Source organism: Salvelinus fontinalis, chromosome 38 (assembly GCF_029448725.1).
Source record: "Salvelinus fontinalis isolate EN_2023a chromosome 38, ASM2944872v1, whole genome shotgun sequence".
NCBI lineage: Eukaryota > Metazoa > Chordata > Actinopteri > Salmoniformes > Salmonidae > Salvelinus > Salvelinus fontinalis.
Genome location: NC_074702.1, coordinates 20,733,483 through 20,756,245, shown reverse-complemented (window position 1 = coordinate 20,756,245; position 22,763 = coordinate 20,733,483). Strand labels below are relative to the sequence as shown.

The window sequence follows — 22,763 nt, the reverse complement described above, 5'->3', positions numbered from 1 at the left end:
AATGTGTCAAATGCCCCTCCTACCTGTTCAAAGACAGGCTTGTTGTTGTTGATGTCGTTGATGCCCACTATGACCTGGGCGGAGTTACTGAGGGGATAGGGTCCGTCTGCCGCGTTGTCATCAGTGGCGGTAATGTTGAGGATGTACTGGGGGCCACGCAGGATAGGAGGGGGGCTCCGGCGCAGTTTGATGATGCCTAGAGAGAGAGACAAGGGCAGCCATCTTTGTTGTCAAACAGACAAACCTACTACACGCACACAAACAATCAAACCAACACCCAAAACGTAGCTTTAAGGGGGGATATATTGTACCCCAACCCCCCACCCTTTACAATCCCCTTTAGGACCCTACATCTTTTGACACATTTCTCCAATGTACATTCCTCACAAATAAATAAGTAACTATGTCTACCAAAGTACCGAGAGAAATACACATAAAAATGCAGCTTAAGTCTTTGAAGTGACAACTTTTCCCCACGGTAACAGTGAAAAAAGCCAAAGGACATCTTTGTGTGTGTGTGTGTGTGTGTGTGTGTGTGTGTGTGTGTGTGTGGGTGTGTGTGTGTGTGTGTCCGTGCGTGTGTGTGTGTGGCCGTAATAGGCTGTGTGGTGGAGCGGCAGTGCAGTGCGGGGCTGGTGATAAGGAAGGCAGGGGGCTTAAGCATTAGTCAGTGTTTCCACCTCGGAGGCGAGAGAGGGCTCTTGTAAACAAACGATAACCGGGAGATTGCCGACGCAGACGTAGAGAGACTCGACTGTGAGGAAAGTGTGAAAGCCAGTACACAGAGAGACTGAGAGACTTAAATACAAACACACATACACGTACAAACACACACACACACACACACACACACACACACACACACACACACACACACAGAAAAGGAGACAAACTCAAAACATTTATTTACACAGAGTCCACAAAGACAAACAAAGATGAACAGGAAAATAAAAGGGGTTGGGATGGAAGAGTGTGACTATGAAGTGTGTGTGTGTGTGTAGGAGGGGGGAGGGGGTCTTGTTAGAGATTTGGGTTCCCCCTGGCCTAGCATTGAGCTTTATCCCCAATTGAAGTTACCACAGCAATACAAGCTAATCTGAATAACAAGAGTGTATGTGTGTATGTGTGTGTGTGTGTGTGTGTGTGTGTGTGTGTGTGTGTGTGTGTGTGTGTGTGTGTGTGTGTGTGTGTGTGTGTGTGTGTGTGTGTGTGTGTGTGTGTGTGTGTGTGTGTGTGTGTGTGTGTGTGTGTGTATGTGTGTGTGTGTGTGTCCAGGCGTATTATTTGGTTTCTCCTTCTGAATTAGTGTATGCGCATGTTAGAGTTCATCTGTATTTATGTGTTAGCGTTTAAGAATGTCTGTTAATCTTCATACATGCATATGACTGTCCGTTTGTCTGTGTGTGTTTTCATGTGCGTCTGAATGTCCTTCTATAGAACCACTATGTTATACCTTCCCCAGTCCTTCTCCATACCTTCCCCAGTCCTTCTCCATACCTTCCCCAGTCCTTCTCCATACTTTCCCCAGTCCTTCTCCATACCTTCCCCAGTCCTTCTCCATACCTTCCCCAGTCCTTCTCCATACCTTCCCCACTCCTTCTCCATACCTTCCCCAGTCCTTCTCCATACCTTCCCCAGTCCTTCTCCATACCTTCCCCAGTCCTTCTCCATACCTTCCCCAGTCCTTCTCCATACCTTCCCCAGTCCTTCTCCATACCTTCCCCAGTCCTTCTCCATACCTTCCCCAGTCCTTCTCCATACCTTCCCCACTCCTTCTCCATACCTTCCCCAGTCCTTCTCCATACTTCCCCAGTCCTTCTCCATACCTTCCCCAGTCCTTCTCCATACCTTCCCCAGTCCTTCTCCATACCTTCCCCAGTTCTTCTCCATACCTTCCCCAGTCCTTCTCCATACCTTCCCCAGTCCTTCTCCATACTTCCCCAGTCCTTCTCCATACCTTCCCCAGTCCTTCTCCATACCTTCCCCAGTCCTTCTCCATACTTCCCCAGTCCTTCTCCATACCTTCCCCAGTCCTTCTCCATACCTTCCCCAGTCCTTCTCCATACTTCCCCAGTCCTTCTCCATACCTTCCCCAGTCCTTCTCCATACCTTCCCCAGTCCTTCTCCATACCTTCCCCAGTCCTTCTCCATACTTTCCCCAGTCCTTCTCCATACCTTCCCCAGTCCTTCTCCATACCTTCCCCACTCCTTCTCCATACCTTCCCCACTCCTTCTCCATACCTTCCCCAGTCCTTCTCCATACCTTCCCCAGTCCTTCTCCATACCTTCCCCAGTTCTTCTCCATACCTTCCCCAGTTCTTCTCCATACCTTCCCCAGTCCTTCTCCATATCTTCCCCAGTCCTTCTCCATACCTTCCCCAGTCCTTCTCCATACCTTCCCCAGTTCTTCTCCATACCTTCCCCAGTCCTTCTCCATACCTTCTCCAGTCCTTCCCCAGTCCTTCTCCATACCTTCTCCATACCTTCCCCAGTCCTTCTCCATACCTTCTCCAGTCCTTCCCCAGTCCTTCTCCATACTTTCCCCAGTCCTTCTCCATACTTTCTCCATACCTTCCCCAGTCCTTCTCCATACCTTCTCCAGTCCTTCCCCAGTCCTTCTCCATACTTTCCCCAGTCCTTCTCCATACCTTCCCCAGTCCTTCTCCATACCTTCCCCAGTCCTTCTCCATACTTTCCCCAGTCCTTCTCCATACTTTCCCCAGTCCTTCTCCATACCTTCCCCAGTCCTTCTCCATACCTTCCCCAGTCCTTCTCCATACCTTCCCCAGTTCTTCTCCATACCTTCCCCAGTCCTTCTCCATACCTTCCCCAGTCCTTCTCCATACCTTCCCCAGTCCTTCTCCATACCTTCCCCAGTCCTTCTCCATACCTTCCCCAGTCCTTCTCCATACCTTCCCCAGTCCTTCTCCATACTTTCCCCAGTCCTTCTCCATACCTTCCCCAGTTCTTCTCCATACCTTCCCCAGTCCTTCTCCATACCTTCCCCAGTCCTTCTCCATACAAGCCCTTGCACCCACTCTTACACAAACCCTTGTAAACACAACACTGTCAACTCTACGTACCCTTCTGGTTGTCCAGCTCAAAGTTACTGTCCTCGTTGCCCCCAGTGATGGCGTAAGACACCCCGTCTCCATCAGGGTCATTGGCGTGGACAATGGCCACCAGAGTGTCAGGACCAGCGTCCTCCGACAAGAACGTCTTATAGCTGCAGACAGAAAGGGAGACAGAAAGAGAGACAGACCGATAGACAGACAGTTATAAAAAAATATTCATACAGTCATTATTATGTAATTGGCATTTAATTTGCATGTATTTTCTTTTATAATTTATTATTTTCTTCAATAGGTATTTTTGCAGAGGGATGAGAGAAAAAGAGGGACGAGAGAGAACCTGCCGTAGCTCAGGAAGATCCCCAAACCCTACCATCTGTTTCCCTCCCCAGCCCTCTGAAGCGTCTCTTCTGGTGCCATGGACTAGTCCTGCCCCAGAGACGGGGAACACACACACACACACACACACACACACACACACACACACACACACACACACACACACACACACACACACACACACACACACACACACACACACACACACACACACACACACACACACACACACACACACACACACACACACACACTTGTTGCTTACACAAACACACCATGTTTAATGAATTGGCCCATCCTCTGCAGGTATGTGGCAGGGCTAAAGTCTCACTGTGTCCCTCTCTGTGTGCTAGTGTGTCACTTTTGGCACGCTGCTATATCTCTGCATGGCTCCAAAAGGTTCACTCTGCCTGTGGCTACGCTAGCCAAATGCCACCTCATGGATGTATGGTTGTGTGTGTGATGGAAGGGGGCAGGGACTAACTGGATAGAATTCTGCTCTGAGTAACAACTTCCACTGGTAGAGGGTGTAGAGTCGAGTAAAAGGGAGGGAGAGTGGGAGTGTATGAATGGGGGAGGAAGAGCACCCAACCAGCATAGAGGCATAGGATAGGAGAGGCGAAATGAGGGGAGAAAAGGGGGGTTAGAGAGGGAGAAACAGATAGAGGGACAACATACACAGCTTGAGAGAAGATGGGAGCCTCGTCGTTGGTATTGGCCATTCTGAACCGGATGGAGGCGGTGCCGGTGCGGGGTGGAGTCCCGTTGTCCACGACGACCACCACAAACTCATACATGTGATTGGGCCGCTCGTAGTCCAACCGTTGGCTGGGGCTGACCACGCCCCTGGAAGAGATGGCAAAGTCGGGACTCTGGATGAAGTAGGAGAGCTCTGAGTTGAGCCCCGTGTCACAGTCCCTCGCTAGAACTAGAGAGGAAGACAGGGGGAAGACAGGAGGAAGAGAAGAGGAAGACAGGAGGAAGACAGGAGGAAGACAGGAAGAAGAGAGGAGGAAGACAGCAGGAAGAGAGGAGAAAGACAGGAGGAAGACAGGGGGAAGACAGGAGAAAGACAGGAGGAAGAGAGGAGGAAGAGAGGAGAAAGACAGGAGGAAGACAGGAAGAAGAGAGGAGGAAGACAGCAGGAAGAGAGGAGAAAGACAGGGGGAAGACAGGAGGAAGACAGGAGGAAGAGAGGAGAAAGACAGGAGGAAGACAGGGGGAAGACAGGAGGAAGAGAGGAGGAAGACAGCAGGAAGACAGGAAGAAGACAGGAGGAAGACAGGAAAAAGACAGGAGGAAGACAGGAAGAAGAGAGGAGGAAGACAGCAGGAAGAGAGGAGAAAGACAGGAGGAAGACAGGGGGAAGACAGGAGGAAGACACGAGGAAGAGAGGAGGAAGAGAGGAGGAAGAGAGGAGGAAGAGAGGAGAAAGACAGGGGGAAGACAGGAAGAAGAGAGGAGGAAGACAGGAGGAAGAGAGGAGAAAGACAGGGGGAAGACAGGAGGAAGACAGGAGGAAGAGAGGAGAAAGACAGGAGGAAGACAGGGGGAAGACAGGAGGAAGAGAGGAGGAAGACAGCAGGAAGACAGGAAGAAGACAGGAGGAAGACAGGAAAAAGACAGGAGGAAGACAGGAAGAAGAGAGGAGGAAGACAGCAGGAAGAGAGGAGAAAGACAGGAGGAAGACAGGGGTAAGACAGGAGGAAGAGAGGAGGAAGACAGGAGGAAGAGAGGAGAAAGACAGGAGGAAGACAGGAAGAAGAGAGGAGGAAGACAGCAGGAAGAGAGGAGAAAGACAGGAGGAAGACAGGATGAAGACAGGAGGAAGACAGGAGGAAGAGAGGAGGAAGAGAGGAGAAAGACAGGACGAAGACAGGGGAAAACAGGAGGAAGAGAGGAGGAAGACAGGAAGAAGACAGGAGGAAGACAGGAAGAAGACAGGAGGAAGACAGCAGGAAGAGAGGAGAAAGACAGGAGGAAGACAGGAAGACGAGAGGAGAAAGACAGGAGGAAGAGAGGAGGAAGACAGGAGGAAGAAAGGAGGAAGAGAGGAGAAAGACAGGAGGAAGACAGGAAGACGAGAGGAGAAAGACAGGAGGAAGAGAGGAGGAAGACAGGGGGAAGAGAGGAGAAAGACAGGAGGAAGACAGGAAGACGAGAGGAGAAAGACAGGAGGAAGAGAGGAGGAAGACAGGAAGACAGGAGGAAGAGAGGAGAAAGACAGGAGGAAGACAGGAGAAAGACAGGAATAAGACAGGAGGAAGAAAGGAGGAAGAGATGAGGAAGAGAGGAGGAAGACAGGAGGAAGACAGGAGGAAGAGAGGAGGAAGACAGGAGGAAGACAGGAGAAAGACAGGAGGAAGACAGGAAGACAGGAGGAAGAGAGGAGAAAGACAGGAGGAAGACAGAAGACAGGGGAAAGACAGGAGGAAGACAGGAAGAAAGACAGGAAGAAGACAGGAGGAAGAGAGGAGAAAGACAGGAGGAAGACAGGAGGCAGACAGGAAGACAGGAGGAAGAGAGGAGAAAGACAGGAAGAAGACAGGAGGAAGACAGGAAGAAGACAGGAGAAAGACAGGAGGAAGACAGGAAGACAGGAGGAAGAGAGGAGAAAGACAGGAGGAAGACAGAAGACAGGGGAAAGACAGGAGGAAGACAGGAAGAAAGACAGGAAGAAGACAGGAGGAAGAGAGGAGAAAGACAGGAGGAAGACAGGAGGCAGACAGGAAGACAGGAGGAAGAGAGGAGAAAGACAGGAAGAAGACAGGAGGAAGACAGGAAGAAGACAGGAGGAAGACAGCAGGAAGAGAGGAGAAAGACAGGAGGAAGACAGGAAGACGAGAGGAGAAAGACAGGAGGAAGATAGGAGGAAGGCAGGAGGAAGGCAGGAGGAAGAGAGGAGGAAGAGAGGAGAAAGACAGGAGGAAGACAGGAAGACAAGAGGAGAAAGAGGAGGAAGAGAGGAGGAAGAGAGGAGGAAGAGAGGAGGAAGAGAGGAGAAAGACAGGAGGAAGACAGGAAGACGAGAGGAGAAAGACAGGAGGAAGAGAGGAGGAAGACAGGAAGACAGGAGGAAGAGAGGAGAAAGACAGGAGGAAGACAGGAGGAAGACAGGAATAAGACAGGAGGAAGAAAGGAGGAAGAGATGAGGAAGAGAGGAGGAAGACAGGAGGAAGACAGGAGGAAGACAGGAAGACAGGAGGAAGAGAGGAGAAAGACAGGAGGAAGACAGAAGACAGGAGAAAGACAGGAGGAAGACAGGAAGAAGACAGGAGGAAGAGAGGAGAAAGACAGGAGGAAGACAGGAGGCAGACAGGAAGACAGGAGGAAGAGAGGAGAAAGACAGGAAGAAGACAGGAGGAAGAGAGGAGGAAGAGAAGAGAAAGACAGGAGGCAGACAGGAAGACAGGAGGAAGAGAGGAGGAAGACAGGAGGAAGACAGGAAAAAGACAGGGGGAAGACATGAGGAAGACAGGAGATAGACAGGAGGAAGACAGGAAGAAAGACAGGAGGAAGACAGGGGGAAGACAGGAGGAAGAGAGGAGGAAGAGAGGAGAAAGGCAGGAGGAAGACAGGAGGAAGACAGGGGGAAGACAGGAGGAAGAGAGGAGAAAGACAGGAGGAAGACAGCAGAAATACATTAGGAAGAGTCATTATCTTTATAATCAGCGTGTACACATTGTAAATCATTGTTCCAGTTTGGCAAAGAAGGAAATTACCAACAGAAATACTCAGTGGCCAATGTGGGTGTATGTCTGTATATATATACACACACACACTGTCACACCCTGGCCTTAGTATTATTGGTTTTCTTTATTATTGTAGTTAGGTCAGGGTGTGACATGGGTAATGTTTATGTTTTGTTGTTTTGGGTGTTTATTTGGTAAAGGGGTTAATGGTTGTAGTGTATGGTTTTGTGTTGAGTGTAGATGTCTAGTATTGTCTATGGTGGTTAGTATTCTAGGAGAGTCTATGGTTGCCCGAATGAGTTCCCAATTAGAGACAGCTGATTTCGGTTGTCTCTGATTGGGAGCCTTATTTAGGGTAGCCATAGGCTCTCATTGGTTGTGGGTAATTGTCTATGTAAGAACGTTTGTAGCCTGTTTGTATGTGCACAACGTTTGTAGCTTCACGGTCGTTTTGTTGTTTTGTTATTTTGTATAGAGTTTTTGTGTCGTGTTCATCTTCGTTCGTGTTTAATAAAAGAAGATGGCATATTTTCCAAAAGCTGCGTTTTGGTCCATCAATCCGCCACACGATCGTGACAGAATTACCCACCATAGGACCAAGCGGCATGGAAGGCGGCAACAGGACCTACCACCAAAGGATTTCTGGAGTTGGGAGGAAATTCTAGACGGGAGAGGACCCTGGTCACAGCCAGGGGAATATCACTGCCCCAAGGCAGGGATAGAGGCAGCAAGGCGACACGGGAGGAAGCCCAAGAGACAGCACAAAATTTTTTTTGGAGGGGGGCACTTGGAGCAGTCGGCGAAGTTGAGGGGTGAGTCTGAGTGTGTCGAGGAATTATTGGACAGATTGGAGGAGAGTGAACGAAGGGGAGATTATGAGACATTCGAAGAGTTGTTGACGAAATTGGAGGAGAGTGAAGAGAGAGAGCTGTTGATTTGGCAGAGTATGCATGGCATTTTCCCTGAGGAGCGTGTTAGCTGTCCGATGCCACCTGTGTCAGTTCCTCGTACTCAGCCTGAAACTCGTGTTAAAGTTCCAGAAGATTTGATGCCGGCTATACACACCAGGTCTCCAGTACACCTTCACAACCCAGTGTGTCCTGTTTCTACTTTGTGCACTCATCCTGAGATGCATGTCCCCAGCCCTGTACCATTAGTTCCGGCACCAAGCACTAGGTCTAAGGTGCGTCCCCAGAGCCCTTTACGCACTGTTCCTGCTCCCCGTACTAGCTTTGAGGTGCGTGTTTCCAGCCCATTACCACCAGTGCCTACACCACGCATCAAGCTTCCTGGGTGTTTCCAGAGCCCTGTTGTTCCTCCACGTACTAGCCCTGTGGTGCGTGTCTCCAGCACATTACCACCAGTGCCTACACCACGCACCAAGCCCTCTGTGTGTTTCCAGAGTCCTGTACGCACTGTTCCTTCTCCCCGTACTCGCCCTGATCTGCGGGTCCTCAGCCCGGTACCACCAGTACCGGTACCACGCAAAAGGCCTATAGTACGCCTTGAGAGTCCAGTGTGCCCTGTTGCTGCTCCCCGCATTAGCCCTGAGATGCGTGTCCCCAGTCCGGTACCACCAGTTCCGGCCCCACGCACTAGGCTTAATGTGCGTCCCCAGGGTCCAGTATGCCCTGTTCCTGCTCCCCGCACTAGCCCTGAGATGCGTGTCCCCAGCCCGGTACCACCAGTTCCGGCCCCACGCACTAGGCCTAATGTGCGCTCCCAGGGTCCAGTATGCCCTGTTCCTGCTCCCCGCACTAGCCCTGAGATGCGTGTCCCCAGTCCGGTGCCACCAGTTCCGGCCCCACGCACTAGGCCTACAGTGCGCCTCAGCCGGCAGGAGTCTGCCGTCTGCACAGCATTGACTGAACTGCTCGTCTCCCCAGCGCCATCTGAGCCATCCGTCTCCCCAGCGCCATCTGAGCCATCCGTCTCCCCAGCGCCATCTGAGCCATCCGTCTGCAATGAGCCTGCAAAGCCGCCCGTCTGCCATGAGCCCACTGAGCCGTCCGCCAGACAGGAGCCGCTAGAGCCGCCAGCCAGACAGGAGCCGCTAGAGCCGTCCGTCAGACAGGATCTGCCAGAGCCGCCAACCAGACAGGATCTGCCAGAGCCGCCAACCAGACAGGATCTGCCAGAGCCGCCAACCAGACAGGAGCAGCCAGATCAGTCAGCCAGCCATGAGCAGCCAGATCCGTCAGCCAGCCATGAGCAGCCAGATCCGTCAGCCAGCCATGAGCAGCCAGATCCGTCAGCTAGCCATGAGCAGCCAGATCCGTCAGCTAGCCATGAGCAGCCAGATCCGTCAGCTAGCCATGAGCAGCCAGATCCGTCAGCTAGCCATGAGCAGCCAGATCCGTCAGCTAGCCATGAGCAGCCAGATCCGTCAGCTAGCCATGAGCAGCCAGATCCGTCAGCTAGCCATGAGCAGCCAGATCCGTCAGCCAGCCATGAGCAGCCAGATCCGTCAGCCAGCCATGAGCAGCCAGATCCGTCAGCCAGCCATGAGCAGCCAGATCAGTTAGCCAGCCATGAGCAGCCAGATCTGTCAGCCAGCCATGGGCTGTCCCTCAGTCCGGAGCTGCAGTCCCTCAGTCCGGAGCTGCAGTCCCTCAGTCCGGAGCTGCCATTCCTCAGTCCGGAGCTGCCCCTTCCCCTGGTGCTGCCCCTTCCCCTGGTGCTGCCCCTTCCCCTGGTGCTGCCCCTTCCCCTGGTGCTGCCCCTTACCCTGGTGCTGCCCCTTACCCTGGTGCTGCCCCTTACCCTGGTACTGTCCCTGACCCTAGTACTGCCCCTGACCCTGGTACTGCCCCTGACCCTGGTACTGCCTCTTACCCTGGTACTGCCCCTTAGTCTGGAACTGCCCCTGAATGCAATGGGGTTAATGTGGAGGGGGGTCGTTTGGAGAAAGCCTAGGAGGTGGTTAGGTACTGTGGTGACGAGGGGACCGCGACCAGAGCCGGAGCCGCCACCGTGGAAGGAAGCCCACCCAGACTCTCCCCTAGACTGTGTATGGTGCGCCCGGAGTTCGCGCCTCAAGGGGGGGGTTATGTCACACCCTGGCCTTAGTATTATTGGTTTTCTTTATTATTGTAGTTAGGTCAGGGTGTGACATGGGTAATGTTTATGTTTTGTTGTTTTGGGTGTTTATTTGGTAAAGGGGTTAATGGTTGTAGTGTATGGTTTTGTGTTGAGTGTAGATGTCTAGTATTGTCTATGGTGGTTAGTATTCTAGGAGAGTCTATGGTTGCCCGAATGAGTTCCCAATTAGAGACAGCTGATTTCGGTTGTCTCTGATTGGGAGCCTTATTTAGGGTAGCCATAGGCTCTCATTGGTTGTGGGTAATTGTCTATGTAAGAACGTTTGTAGCCTGTTTGTATGTGCACAACGTTTGTAGCTTCACGGTCGTTTTGTTGTTTTGTTATTTTGTATAGAGTTTTTGTGTCGTGTTCATCTTCGTGTTGTGTTTAATAAAGAAGATGGCTTATTTTCCAAAAGCTGCATTTTGGTCCGTCAATCCGCCACACGATCGTGACACACGCACGCACGCACGCACGCACGCACGCACGCACGCACGCACACACACACACACACACACACACACACACACACACACACACACACACACACACACACACTATTTGGTAATCATTTATCTGGTAGTCTGTGTGTGTAGCCTTACATTTGACATTTTTCACATCTTTGTCATTTAACAGATGCTCTTATCCAGAGTGACATACATTAGTCTTAACGACTTAAAGTAGTCTTCCACCCTTCCTTGTCCCCCCTCCCTCCCCCTTCCCTCCCCCTTCCCAGCTCCTTGCCATTGTACAGTAGGTGAATTTAAGCCGTCTGTGGTGTTAAAAGAGACATAATGGAGGCCAGTGGTGTATGAAGTGTGTGTGATAACACCAGCTGTACTGTAGACCTACTGTATGTATTGAGTATTGGCTAGTGTTAGACTGGAGTCATGCTGTCGACAGGCCCACATCAAACAGTCCAACTTCAAGAAGGCTATGCTGTCATTAGCCAAAGAGCCAGAGCCCAGTTGTAATGAATTAGCCCTCAGGGTGAGAGAGAGTGTGTGTTCCACACACAGACACAGACAGGTGTGTGTTAATGTACACACGTGCATGTAGAAATGCTCACGCCCACGTGTACACAGAATGACGCAAATGAGCAGTTGTATACTGGCTGACTCACTGCTTCTCTTCCATCTCTCATCATTCCATCATCTCTTTCTTCTTCTCCCTCTTCCTCCCTCTATCCCATTAGGTCTCTCACTCACACATGAACCTGTTGCAGGGGGGGATGTGTTCGAGCGAGAGAGAGTGTGTGTATGTGTGTGTTCATGTGTGTCTGTTCATGTGTGTATGTGTGTGTTTGTGTGTGTGAGAGAAGGGGAGCTTAAGGCCAGGATTGAAACAGAAGGTTCATTAAATATACACAGACTAATATAATATATCTTCAGGCTACCTATTAGCATTTTTAATGCATAGGCAGGAGTATTGGAGTTGCAGTGGTAGCTAAATTAAACATAGGAATATTGGGAGAGGCGAGCGATTCTGGTTAGCTGAGGTGTTTGTGTGTGTGTGTGGGGTGGGGGGTGGGGGGTGGGGGGGGTTAGTTTGTTCGCCTCCCTACTCTGCTAAATCCTTCCTGGGACATTTCGGCTAGATAATTGGAGAGGCAGATTCCCCCGTCACTCACTGCTAGCTTCCATTAAAAACCAAGGCCCAATTTATAGACTAATCCTGACTTAAGGTAAACAATAATAATCATCCCTCTCTCTATACTTCTCTCTCTCTATCCTTGTCTCTTTCTCCTGACTCTTTCTCTCTCTTTCCCTCATGCTCGCCTCTTTCTCCATTTTCGGAAATCAAACCATCCATTCTAACTTTTGAAATCAAACCATCCATTCTAACTTTTGAAATCAAACCATCCATTCTAACTTTTGAAATCAAACCATCCACTCTAACTTTTGAAATCAAACTAGCCATTCTAAAGCTTGAAATCAAACTATTCATTCTACACGCACACGCGTGCTCTGCATGCAGGGGGAGTCTCCATTGCGTGAGTGAGTGACAGGCGTGTCTGTCGACGTGACAATATGCAAAAAAGCTGCATATTCACCATAATTACATTTTCATAAGCACATGCACAGACACACAGAGACACACACACACACAGACACACACACACAGCCCGGCCCATGCCAAAATGTGCATCTGCTTCAGAAAGCATGCTGCGGCCACTAGATCATCCTGTCTTACTCTCTCGTTCTCTCTTTCCTTTTTGTCTCTGTATTTTCTCCATCCCGCGCTAGAGCCGAGTGGCTTTAGCTGAGAACAAAGACAGAATTAAAGGCTGGTAAGCAATTCGGCCATTCTCTTCTCTCTGGCTCACACACACACACACACACACACACACACACACACACACACACACACACACACACACACACACACACACACACACACACACACACACACACACACACACACACACACACACACACACACACACACACAGACTTGTTAAATGGGTTGTCTTCTTCTTTCCCTCCTCTCCTCATGGCTCAGTGGGGGAAGACTGCTCAAGCACTCCCAGAGAGGCTAGCTGTTAGCCTGCTAGCCATTAGCATTGACAATTTGATCCCAGAACCTAATGCAGTGTGACAAGCAGCAAAACAAACCTCGTTGTCGGTCTCGCATTTAACGTGTGGCGTGTGCAATAGAGTTGAGGTCACATAGAATGGGACAAAGATGCATGCACTGACATGGTAGCACACTGACTGAACATACCTGTGCATGAACGGCACAAAGCACACGCTCGTCTATCTAGCCTCCCAAAGGGTTGTCCACTCCTCCCTTCCCTTCCCTCCCTCTATATAATAGTTGCCGGTGGTTAAACCGTGGCACATAGTCATCCATTGTGAGTGGGCGTAAAACCCTTTCAATTACTGTGATAGGATCAGGTCTGGGACAGGCAGGGTGATAAGAGCAGCCCATTCCATTATGGCCAGCCTTAAGTAGAGGTCACCCTCTCCTCAACCCTCAGGGTGTCTGTCCACTAACCAAGCCTGGCTATCAACATCTCACACAGAGGGCAGCACCCACTGTCTGTCTGTCTGTCTGTCTGTCTGTCTGTCTGTCTGTCTGTCTGTCTGTTACTGTCTGTCTGTCTGTGTCTGTCTGTCTGTCTGTCTGTCTGTCTGTGACTGTCTGTGTCTGTCTGTGTCTGTCTGTGACTGTCTGTGACTGTCTGTGTCTGTCTGTGTCTGTCTGTCTGTCTGTCTGTGTCTGTCTGTCTGTGTCTGTCTGTCTGTCTGTCTGTCTGTCTGTCTGTTACTGTCTGTCTGTCTGTCTGTCTGTCTGTTACAGCGCCTTCGGAAAGTATTCAGACCCCTTGACCTTTTCCACATTTTGTTACATTACAGCGCTATTCTAAAATTTATTTAAAAAATGATAATCCTCAGCAATACACACACAATACGCCATAATGACAAAGTGAAAACTTTTTCAATTTTCATTGCAAATGTATTCAAATTAAAAAACATAAACACCTTATTTACACAAGTATTCAGCCCCTTTGCTATGAGACTCGAAATTGAGCTCAGGTGCATCCTGTTTCCATTGATCATCCTTGAGATGTTTCTAAAACTTGATTGGAGTCGATCTGTGGTAAATTCAATTGATTGGACATGATTTGGAAAGGTAGGCACCTGTCTATATAAGATCCCACAGTTGACCGGGAATGTCAGAGCAAAAACCAAGCCATGAGGTCGAAGGAATTGTCTGTAGAGCTCAGAGACAGGATTGTGTCGAGGCACAGATCTGTGGAAGGGTACCAATACATTTCTGTAGCATTGAAGGTCCCCAAGAACACAGTGGCCTCCATCATTCTTAAACGGAAGGCATTTGGAACCACCAAAACTCTTCCTAGAGCTGGACGCCCGGCCAAACTGAGCATTCGGGGGAGAAGGGCCTTGGTCAGGGAGGTGACCAAGAACCCAATCATCACTCTGACAGAGCTCTAGAGTTCCTCTGTGGAGATGGGAGAACCTTCCAGAAAGACAACTATCTCTGCAGAACTCCACCAATCAGGCCTTTATGGTAGAGTGACCAGACGGAAGCCACTCCTCAGTAAAAGGCACATGACAGCCCGCTGGGAGTTTGCCAAAAGGCACCTAAAGACTCTCAGACTCTCAGACCATGAGAAATAAGAGTCTCTGGTCTGATGAAACCAAGATTGAACTCTTTGGCCTGAATGCCAAGCGTCACGTCTGGAGGAAACCAAGCACCATCCCTATGGTGAAGCATGGTGGTGGCAGCATCATGTTGTAGGGATGTTTTCCAGCGGCAGGAACTGGGCGACTAGTCAGGATCGAGGCAAAGAGGAACGGAGCAATGTACAGAGAGATCCTTGATGAAAACCTGCTCCAGAGCGCTCAGGACCTCAGACTGGGGCGAAGGTTCACCTTCCAACTGGACAACGACCCTAAGCACACAGCCAAAATAACGCAGGCGTGGCTTTGGGACAAGCCTCTGAACGTCCTTGAGTGGCCCAGCCAGAGCCCGGACTTGAACACAATCAAACATCTTTGGAGAGATCTGAAAATAGCTGTGCAGTAACTCTCCCCATCCAACCTGACAGAGCTTGAGAGGATCTGCAGAAAAGAATGGGAGAAACTCCCCAAATACAGGTGTGCCAAGCTTGTAGCGTCATACCCAAAAAGACTTGATGCTGTAATCGCTGCTAAAGGTGCTTCAACAAAGTACTACGTAAAGGGTCTGAATACTTATGTAAATGTCTATAAATGTGTTTTTTCTTTGTCATAATGGGGTATCGTGTGTAGATTGATGAGGGAAAAAAACGATTATATACATTTTAGAATATCGCTGTAACGTTGCAAAATGTGGAAAAAGTCAAGGGGTCTGAATACTTTCTGAATGCACTGTATATACTGTTACTGTATGTGCTGTCTGTCTGTTATGTACTGTCTGTTTGTCTATCTGTCTGTCTGTTATGTACTGTCTGTTTGTCTATCTGTCTGTCTGTTATGTACTGTCTGTCTGTCTGTCTGTCTATCTGTCTGTCTGTTATGTACTGTCTGTCTGTCTGTCTGTCTGTCTGTCTGTCTGTCTGTCTCTACGTATGTTATGGACTTTATGTCCCACATAGAACCTCCACCGATGCCTCACCTTGTAGCAGTGACGTTCCAGGCGCGGTGGCTTCTGGAATGTTATCCCGGCTGTAAATGGAATGGAGGAATTCTGGAGTGCAGTCATTCTCATCTGTGATGTGAACCACCACCTATAGGGAAGGACAGAGGAGAAAGGGTTAACTTGGATCGGCGATCGGGGGGAGTCTGTGGAAGTTCTTCTTTGTGTGAAGCTTTCAGATGACAGTCATTTACACAATATGTGATTGTGTATGTGAGTGTAAGTGTTTGTGTTTCCCTTTATTCAGATTACACCTGCTCACTTTCGGTTGCTTGAAAAGGAAATAATTTCCAAAATATCTTTATTTTTTAAACAAGCCTTAGAAAGTTGGTTGCAATTTCAGTTTAATCCACCTGAAAGGACGGAACAAATAGTACAACAAATCTTGTGGTTAAATTCAAATATAGTAATTGATAAAAAAACTGTATTTATCGAAGAAATGTTTAAAAAAGGTATAATTTTTGTGAATGATATCATAAATAGGACTGGTGGAGTAATGTCACACATGCAGCTAACACAGACATATGGAAATGTCTGCTCTACCCAAAATTACAACCAATTAATTGCGGCATTACCACAAAAATGGAAGAGGCAGGTGGAAGGGGATAAAAGTAAGGAACTTGTATGTCGGCCTTATATTAAAGAACATAAATGGTTAAAGAAAAGTGTGATAAATAAAAACATATACCAATTTCATTTAAGGACCAAAAAACTTACAGCTGTGCCATATAAATTGCAAAATAGTTGGGAAGAGATTTTCGATGTACCCATTCCATGGCACATGGTTTATGAATTGATACGCAAAACAACGCCGGATTCAAAACTTAGAATTTTTCAATTTAAATTATTGTACAAAATTCTTGCAACTAATAGAATGTTATATATATGGGGGATACAATCTTCCCAGCTCTGTAGATTCTGCTGTGAGGAGGCAGAGTCATTAGACCATTTATTTTGGTATTGTCCGCATGTAGCTCGTTTTTGGTCACAGGTCCAGGAATGGTTGAAGAATTGCAACATTTGCGTAGAACTAACGCTACAGATAGCAATACTGGGGGATTTGAAAAGCCATAGTCAATCAATCAATAATATAATAATTATTTTAGCAAAAATGTTTATTTTTAATTTACAATCCGTGGAAGCTATGAAAATAGGAAGATTCAAATCTTTTGTGAAGCATCACAGCACAGTTGAAAAATATATGGCAAATAAAAATCCGAAATGGATGATGTTGGAAGATAGATGGGAAAGGTTGAGTGGAGCTGAAGGGTGGGACTAATAACAAGATAAACAATGTAGGGCATACGGGATCTGTGAAATGTGTATAGGTGCGGAGCTATTGTGAAATAGCACAGTTACAAGTGGAAATCAAACTGGATGGACAACAGAAATAGAGGAAGGACTAAGAACAAACAAGAGAGAACTATTATAAAGTAGACTGTGTCTGTAAAATGTGTATAAGATGTATAAATTGAAGGTAAAAACAGAAATGTTTATTAGTTTACTCCAATTGGGGGATCGGTGGTAGGGTTTGCGGGGAATAATAATAAAGGTATACTCTTTAAAAAAGTATGTATGTCTATGTAGGTATGTGTATGTATATATGTGTATATGTATGCATACGTGAATGGATATATATATTTACCCCAAAAAATATGGGGGATTGGAAATGATGCAGACAATTACATTGGAAGCAACATTCTTTCCGCAATATTAAGCTGATCCACCCCCCCCCCCAAAAAAAAAAAAAAAAAAAAAAGTGTTTGTGTGTATGTGTGTTTTCTCGGGCGTGCTGGCTGGGTTAATATAAATGAGTGCGTGGGAGAACGAGAACCCAGTGGTAGTCAGGCACAGCTGCAGCCCATCCCTCTGAGCTGCTCCCCGGCCAAGCGGAACGCACATCTCACACACGCGCACGCACCTATATACACACTCACTCTTACAGATGCATGCACACACATTTACACTGAATCTCTGTGCACACACACATCATTTTTTTATAGCTGTAAATATGACAGTCCTGAGGCGTAAGGAAGAGAGAGAGATCATTAATGGGGAAGTGAAAGAGAGAAAGGAAAGGAAGATAGCGACAAAGGGAAAGAAAGAGGGGGGTAGAAAGAGGAAAAGATAGATAATGATAGGGCAGGATGGTGGTAGAGATTGAGTTAGAGAGATAGGTAGGGAAAGAGAGTGAGAGAGGTAAAGAGAGGCGGGGCAGTCCAGAGGTTCCCTGAGCAGTGTTAGTCATGCTGGATCCTCCCCCTCCAGTCTCCCACATGGGGGTGTTATCTCTGGGGACCAGCCGTGCCAGGGGGGAGACTGCTGCTCCCCAGGGGAGAGAGGGGGAGATAGGTGGGCACACAGAGCAGCCATGACAGAGAGGGGGCTGGAGAAGCCAGCGTGGGTCCCAGCATGGAACCATGACACACTCAACACACTGACATCAACTCCCACACTGTCAGTCTGAAATGAAGGAACTAACACAAACTTCATTGGAACTTTGAGAAAATGCAAAAACTGCAACACCATATTTGGCAAACCTTCAAAATCTGAAACAAATTTAAGTCCTTTTTCTGTACTTATTTTTGTGATATCCAATTGGTAGTTACAGTCTTATCCCGTCGCTGCAACTCCCGTACGGAGAGGCGAAGGTCGAGAGCCATGCGTCCTCCGAAACACAACCCGGGCCAAGCCGCACTGCTTCTAGACACACTGCTCGCTTAACCCGGGAAGCCAGCCGCACCAATGTGTCGGGGGAAACACCATCCAGCTGATGACCGAAGTCAGCTTGCAGGTGCCGGGCTCGCCACAAAGAGTCACTAGAGTGTGATGGGACAAGGAAATCCAGGCAGGCCAAACCCCCCCTAACCCGGATGACTCTGGGCCAATTGTGCACTACCTCATGGTTCTCCCAGTCACGGCTGGCTGTGACGCAGCCTGGGATCGAACTCGGATCTGTATTTTTATTTTTATTTAACCTTTATTTAACTAGGCAAGTCAGTTAAGAAAAAAGTATTATTATACAATGATGGCCTACCCCGGCCAAACCCTCCTCTAACCCGGACGATGCTGGGCCAATTCTGCGCCACCCTTTGGTACTCCCGATCACAACCTGTTGTGATACAGCCCGGGATCAAACCAGGGTCTGTAGTGATGCCTCTAGCACTGAGATGCAGTGCCTTAGACCGCTGTGCCACTCGGGAGGCCACAAATTGAAATCCAAACTTGATGTCAATGCGAGACTAAGTGAAAATTCAACTTATGTGGAAGTTAGGATTCGCCCCAAAGACAACAATAACTCCAAACTCCAAACAATAAGGTTAAGCTTGGCATCGATAGACTGAGACAAAATGTCTGACTCTTCCCCTAGTGCATCAATTCAATCAGACTGATTTAAAACAGAGAGCTGTCCATTCTAGCCACTATGTCTACGTTCTATCCTGTGGGTAACACTATGAAGCCCTCCCTCTCTCCACTCCTCCAAACCCGGCAGACTGGATCCCCCTCTCACTCATACCTAATCACCAACACTCCCTGGGCATCCCAATCCCTGTTAGAAAAACACCCTGTCTGTTAAGACCCTCTTGGAGAGCCGCCACACACTGTGCTAATGACCAACAGGAGCCTGGTCTGATACTGCTGCCATACTGTGTGTGTGTGTGTGTGTGTGTGTGTGTGTGTGTGTGTGTGTGTGTGTGTGTGTGTGTGTGTGTGTGTGTGTGTGTGTGTGTGCGTGGCAGAGAGTGAGAGTATTAGTGATAATAAGAGCTAGTACAAGTGCTTAAGGAAGATTAGGAGGAGAAGCTGGGAGCAGAGAGAGATGGGGAGGAGAGAGGGAGAGAGACATGGAACTCTATGGGATGCCTGCTCCTCTTCATACCCTTACCCCATGATAGCAGAGAGAGACAGAGTGAGAGGAAAGACACAAAGAGAGGGAGAGAGACCAAATGGATGGAGGTCTTCACCACAGATGGTGTGAGTTTTGGACAGAGGGAGGTGACCATGACTGGTGCCCAGCTTATTGCCAGATTGCGGAGCCTGTTTATGTTGGTGTGTGTTGTGTCTGTACGTGTGCATTGTTACATCTGTGTTTAATGTGTACATGCAACAGTTTCTGTGTTTGTCTATTCGCGTTGTACATGTTTGTTTGTTTGTGTGTGTGTGGTGTGGTTCCTCTATGTCCGGCACACGTTGGCCACAGGGTCCTGCCTGGTTGCCAGGCACACGTTGGCCACAGGGTCCTGCCTGGTTGCGAGGCACACGTTGGCCACAGGGTCCTGCCTGGTTGCCAGGCACACGTTGGCCACAGGGTCCTGCCTGGTTGCCAGGCACACGTTGGCCACAGGGTCCTGCCTGGTTGCCAGACACACGTTGGCCACAGGGTCCTGCCTGGTTGCCAGGCACATGTTGGCCACAGGGTTCTGCCTGGTTGCCAGGCATACGTTGGCCACAGGGTCCTGCCTGGTTGCCAGGCATACGTTGGCCACAGGGTTCTGCCTGGTTGCCAGGCATACGTTGGCCACAGGGTCCTGCCTGGTTGCCAGGCATACGTTGGCCACAGGGTTCTGCCTGGTTGCCAGGCACACGTTGGCCACAGGGTTCTGCCTGGTCCATTATGTGACCATGGCTGGCTCTCCATACTGTTGTTCTCCATTATGTGACCATGGCTGGCTCTCCATACTGTTGTTCTCCATTATGTGACCACGGCTGACTCCATACTGTTGTTCTCCATTATGTGACCATGGCTGACTCTCCATACTGTTGTTCTCCATTATGTGACCATGGCTGACTCCATACTGTTGTTCTCCATTATGTGACCATGGCTGACTCTCCATACTGTTGTTCTCCATTATGTGACCATGGCTGACTCTCCATACTGTTGTTCTCCATTATGTGACCATTGCTGACTCTCCATACTGTTGTTCTCCATTATGTGACCATGGCTGACTCTCCATACTGTTGTTCTCCATTATGTGACCATGGCTGACTCTCTATACTGTTGTTCTTCCTTATGTGACCATGGCTGACTCGCCATACTGTTGTTCTCCATTATGTGACCATGGCTGACTCTCCATACTGTTGTTCTCCATTATGTGACCATGGCTGAATCCATACTGTTGTTCTCCATTATGTGACCATGGCTGACTCTCCATGCTGTTGTTCTCCATTATGTGACCATGGCTGGCTCTCCATACTGTTGTTCTCCATTATGTGACCATGGCTGACTCTATATGCTGTTGTCCTCCATTATGTGACCATGGCTGGCTCTCCATACTGTTGTTCTCCATTATGTGACCATGGCTGACTCTCCATACTGTTGTTCTCCATTATGTGACCATGGCTGACTCTCCATACTGTTGTTCTCCATTATGTGACCATGGCTGGCTCTCCATACTGTTGTTCTCCATTATGTGACCATGGCTGACTCTATATGCTGTTGTCCTCCATTATGTGACCATGGCTGACTCTCCATACTGTTGTTCTCCATTATGTGACCATGGCTGGCTCTCCATACTGTTGTTCTCCATTATGTGATCATGGCTGACTCTCCATGCTGTTGTTCTCCATTATGTGACAATGGCTGACTCTCCATACTGTTGTTCTCCATTATGTGACCATGGCTGACTCCATACTGTTGTTCTCCATTATGTGACCATGGCTGACTCTCCATACTGTTGTTCTCCATTATGTGACCATGGCTGACTCTCCATACTGTTGTTCTCCATTATGTGACCATGGCTGACTCCATACTGTTGTTCTCCATTATGTGACCATGGCTGACTCTCCATACTGTTGTTCTCCATTATGTGACCATGGCTGACTCTACATACTGTTGTTCTCCATTATGTGACCATGGCTGACTCTCCATACTGTTGTTCTCCATTATGTGACCATGGCTGACTCTCCATACTGTTGTTCTCCATTATGTGACCATGGCTGACTCTCCATACTGTTGTTCTCCATTATGTGACCATGGCTGACTCTCCATACTGTTGTTCTCCATTATGTGACAATGGCTGACTCTCCATACTGTTGTTCTCCATTATGTGACCATGGCTGGCTCTCCATACTGTTGTTCTCCATTATGTGACCATGGCTGACTCTACATACTGTTGTTCTCCATTATGTGACCATGGCTGACTCTCCATACTGTTGTTCTCCATTATGTGACCATGGCTGACTCTCCATACTGTTGTTCTCCATTATGTGACCATGGCTGGCTCTCCATACTGTTGTTCTCCATTATGTGACCATGGCTGACTCTACATACTGTTGTTCTCCATTATGTGACCATGGCTGACTCCATACTGTTGTTCTCCATTATGTGACCACGGCTGACTCCATACTGTTGTTCTCCATTATGTGACCATGGCTGACTCTCCATACTGTTGTTCTCCATTATGTGACCATGGCTGACTCTCCATACCGTTGTTCTCCATTATGTGATCATGGCTGACTCTCCATGCTGTTGTTCTCCATTATGTGACAATGGCTGACTCTCCATACTGTTGTTCTCCATTATGTGACCATGGCTGACTCCATACTTTTGTTCTCCATTATGTGATCATGTCTGACTCTCCATACTGTTGTTCTCCATTATGTGACCAGGGCTGACTCCATACTGTTGTTCTCCATTATGTGACCATGGCTGACTCCATACTTTTGTTCTCCATTATGTGACCATGGCTGACTCCATACTGTTGTTCTCCATTATGTGACCATGGCTGACTCCATACTGTTGTTCTCCATTATGTGACCATGTCTGACTCTCCATACTGTTGTTCTCCATTATGTGACCATGGCTGGCTCTCCATGCTGTTGTTCTCCATTATGTGACCATGGCTGACTCCATACTGTTGTTCTCCATTATGTGATCATGGCTGACTCTCCATGCTGTTGTTCTCCATTATGTGACAATGGCTGACTCTCCATACTGTTGTTCTCCATTATGTGACCATGGCTGACTCTCCATACTGTTGTTCTCCATTATGTGACCATGGCTGACTCTCCATACTGTTGTTCTCCATTATGTGACCATGGCTGACTCTCCATACTGTGTTTCTCCATTATGTGACCATGGCTGGCTCTCCATACTGTTGTTCTCCATTATGTGACCATGGCTGGCTCTCCATACTGTTGTTCTCCATTATGTGACCATGGCTGGCTCTCCATACTGTTGTTCTCCATTATGTGACCATGGCTGGCTCTCCATACTGTTGTTCTCCATTATGTGACCATGGCTGACTCCATACTGTTGTTCTCCATTATGTGACCATGGCTGGCTCTCCATACTGTTGTCCTCCATTATGTGACCATGGCTGACTCTCCATGCTGTTGTTCTCCATTATGTGACCATGGCTGACTCTCAATACTGTTGTTCTCTATTATGTGACCATGGCTGACTCTCCATACTGTTGTTCTCCATTATGTGACC

At 48.5% G+C, this 22,763-nt stretch overlaps 1 protein-coding gene across 1 annotated transcript in view; it reads right to left on the bottom strand.

Moving 5' to 3' along the window:
- The window catches only part of LOC129838155 (neural-cadherin-like), a 134,650-nt gene that overhangs the window by 54,737 nt on the left and 57,150 nt on the right, over positions 1-22,763 (bottom strand). Inside the window, exons 5-8 of the mRNA XM_055904914.1 lie at positions 15,308-15,419; positions 4,089-4,338; positions 3,084-3,226; positions 24-196 (exon numbers count right to left, since the gene is read on the bottom strand). Coding sequence (XP_055760889.1) covers positions 24-196; positions 3,084-3,226; positions 4,089-4,338; positions 15,308-15,419 — 678 coding nt within the window. The remainder of the gene's footprint in view (positions 1-23; positions 197-3,083; positions 3,227-4,088; positions 4,339-15,307; positions 15,420-22,763) is intronic.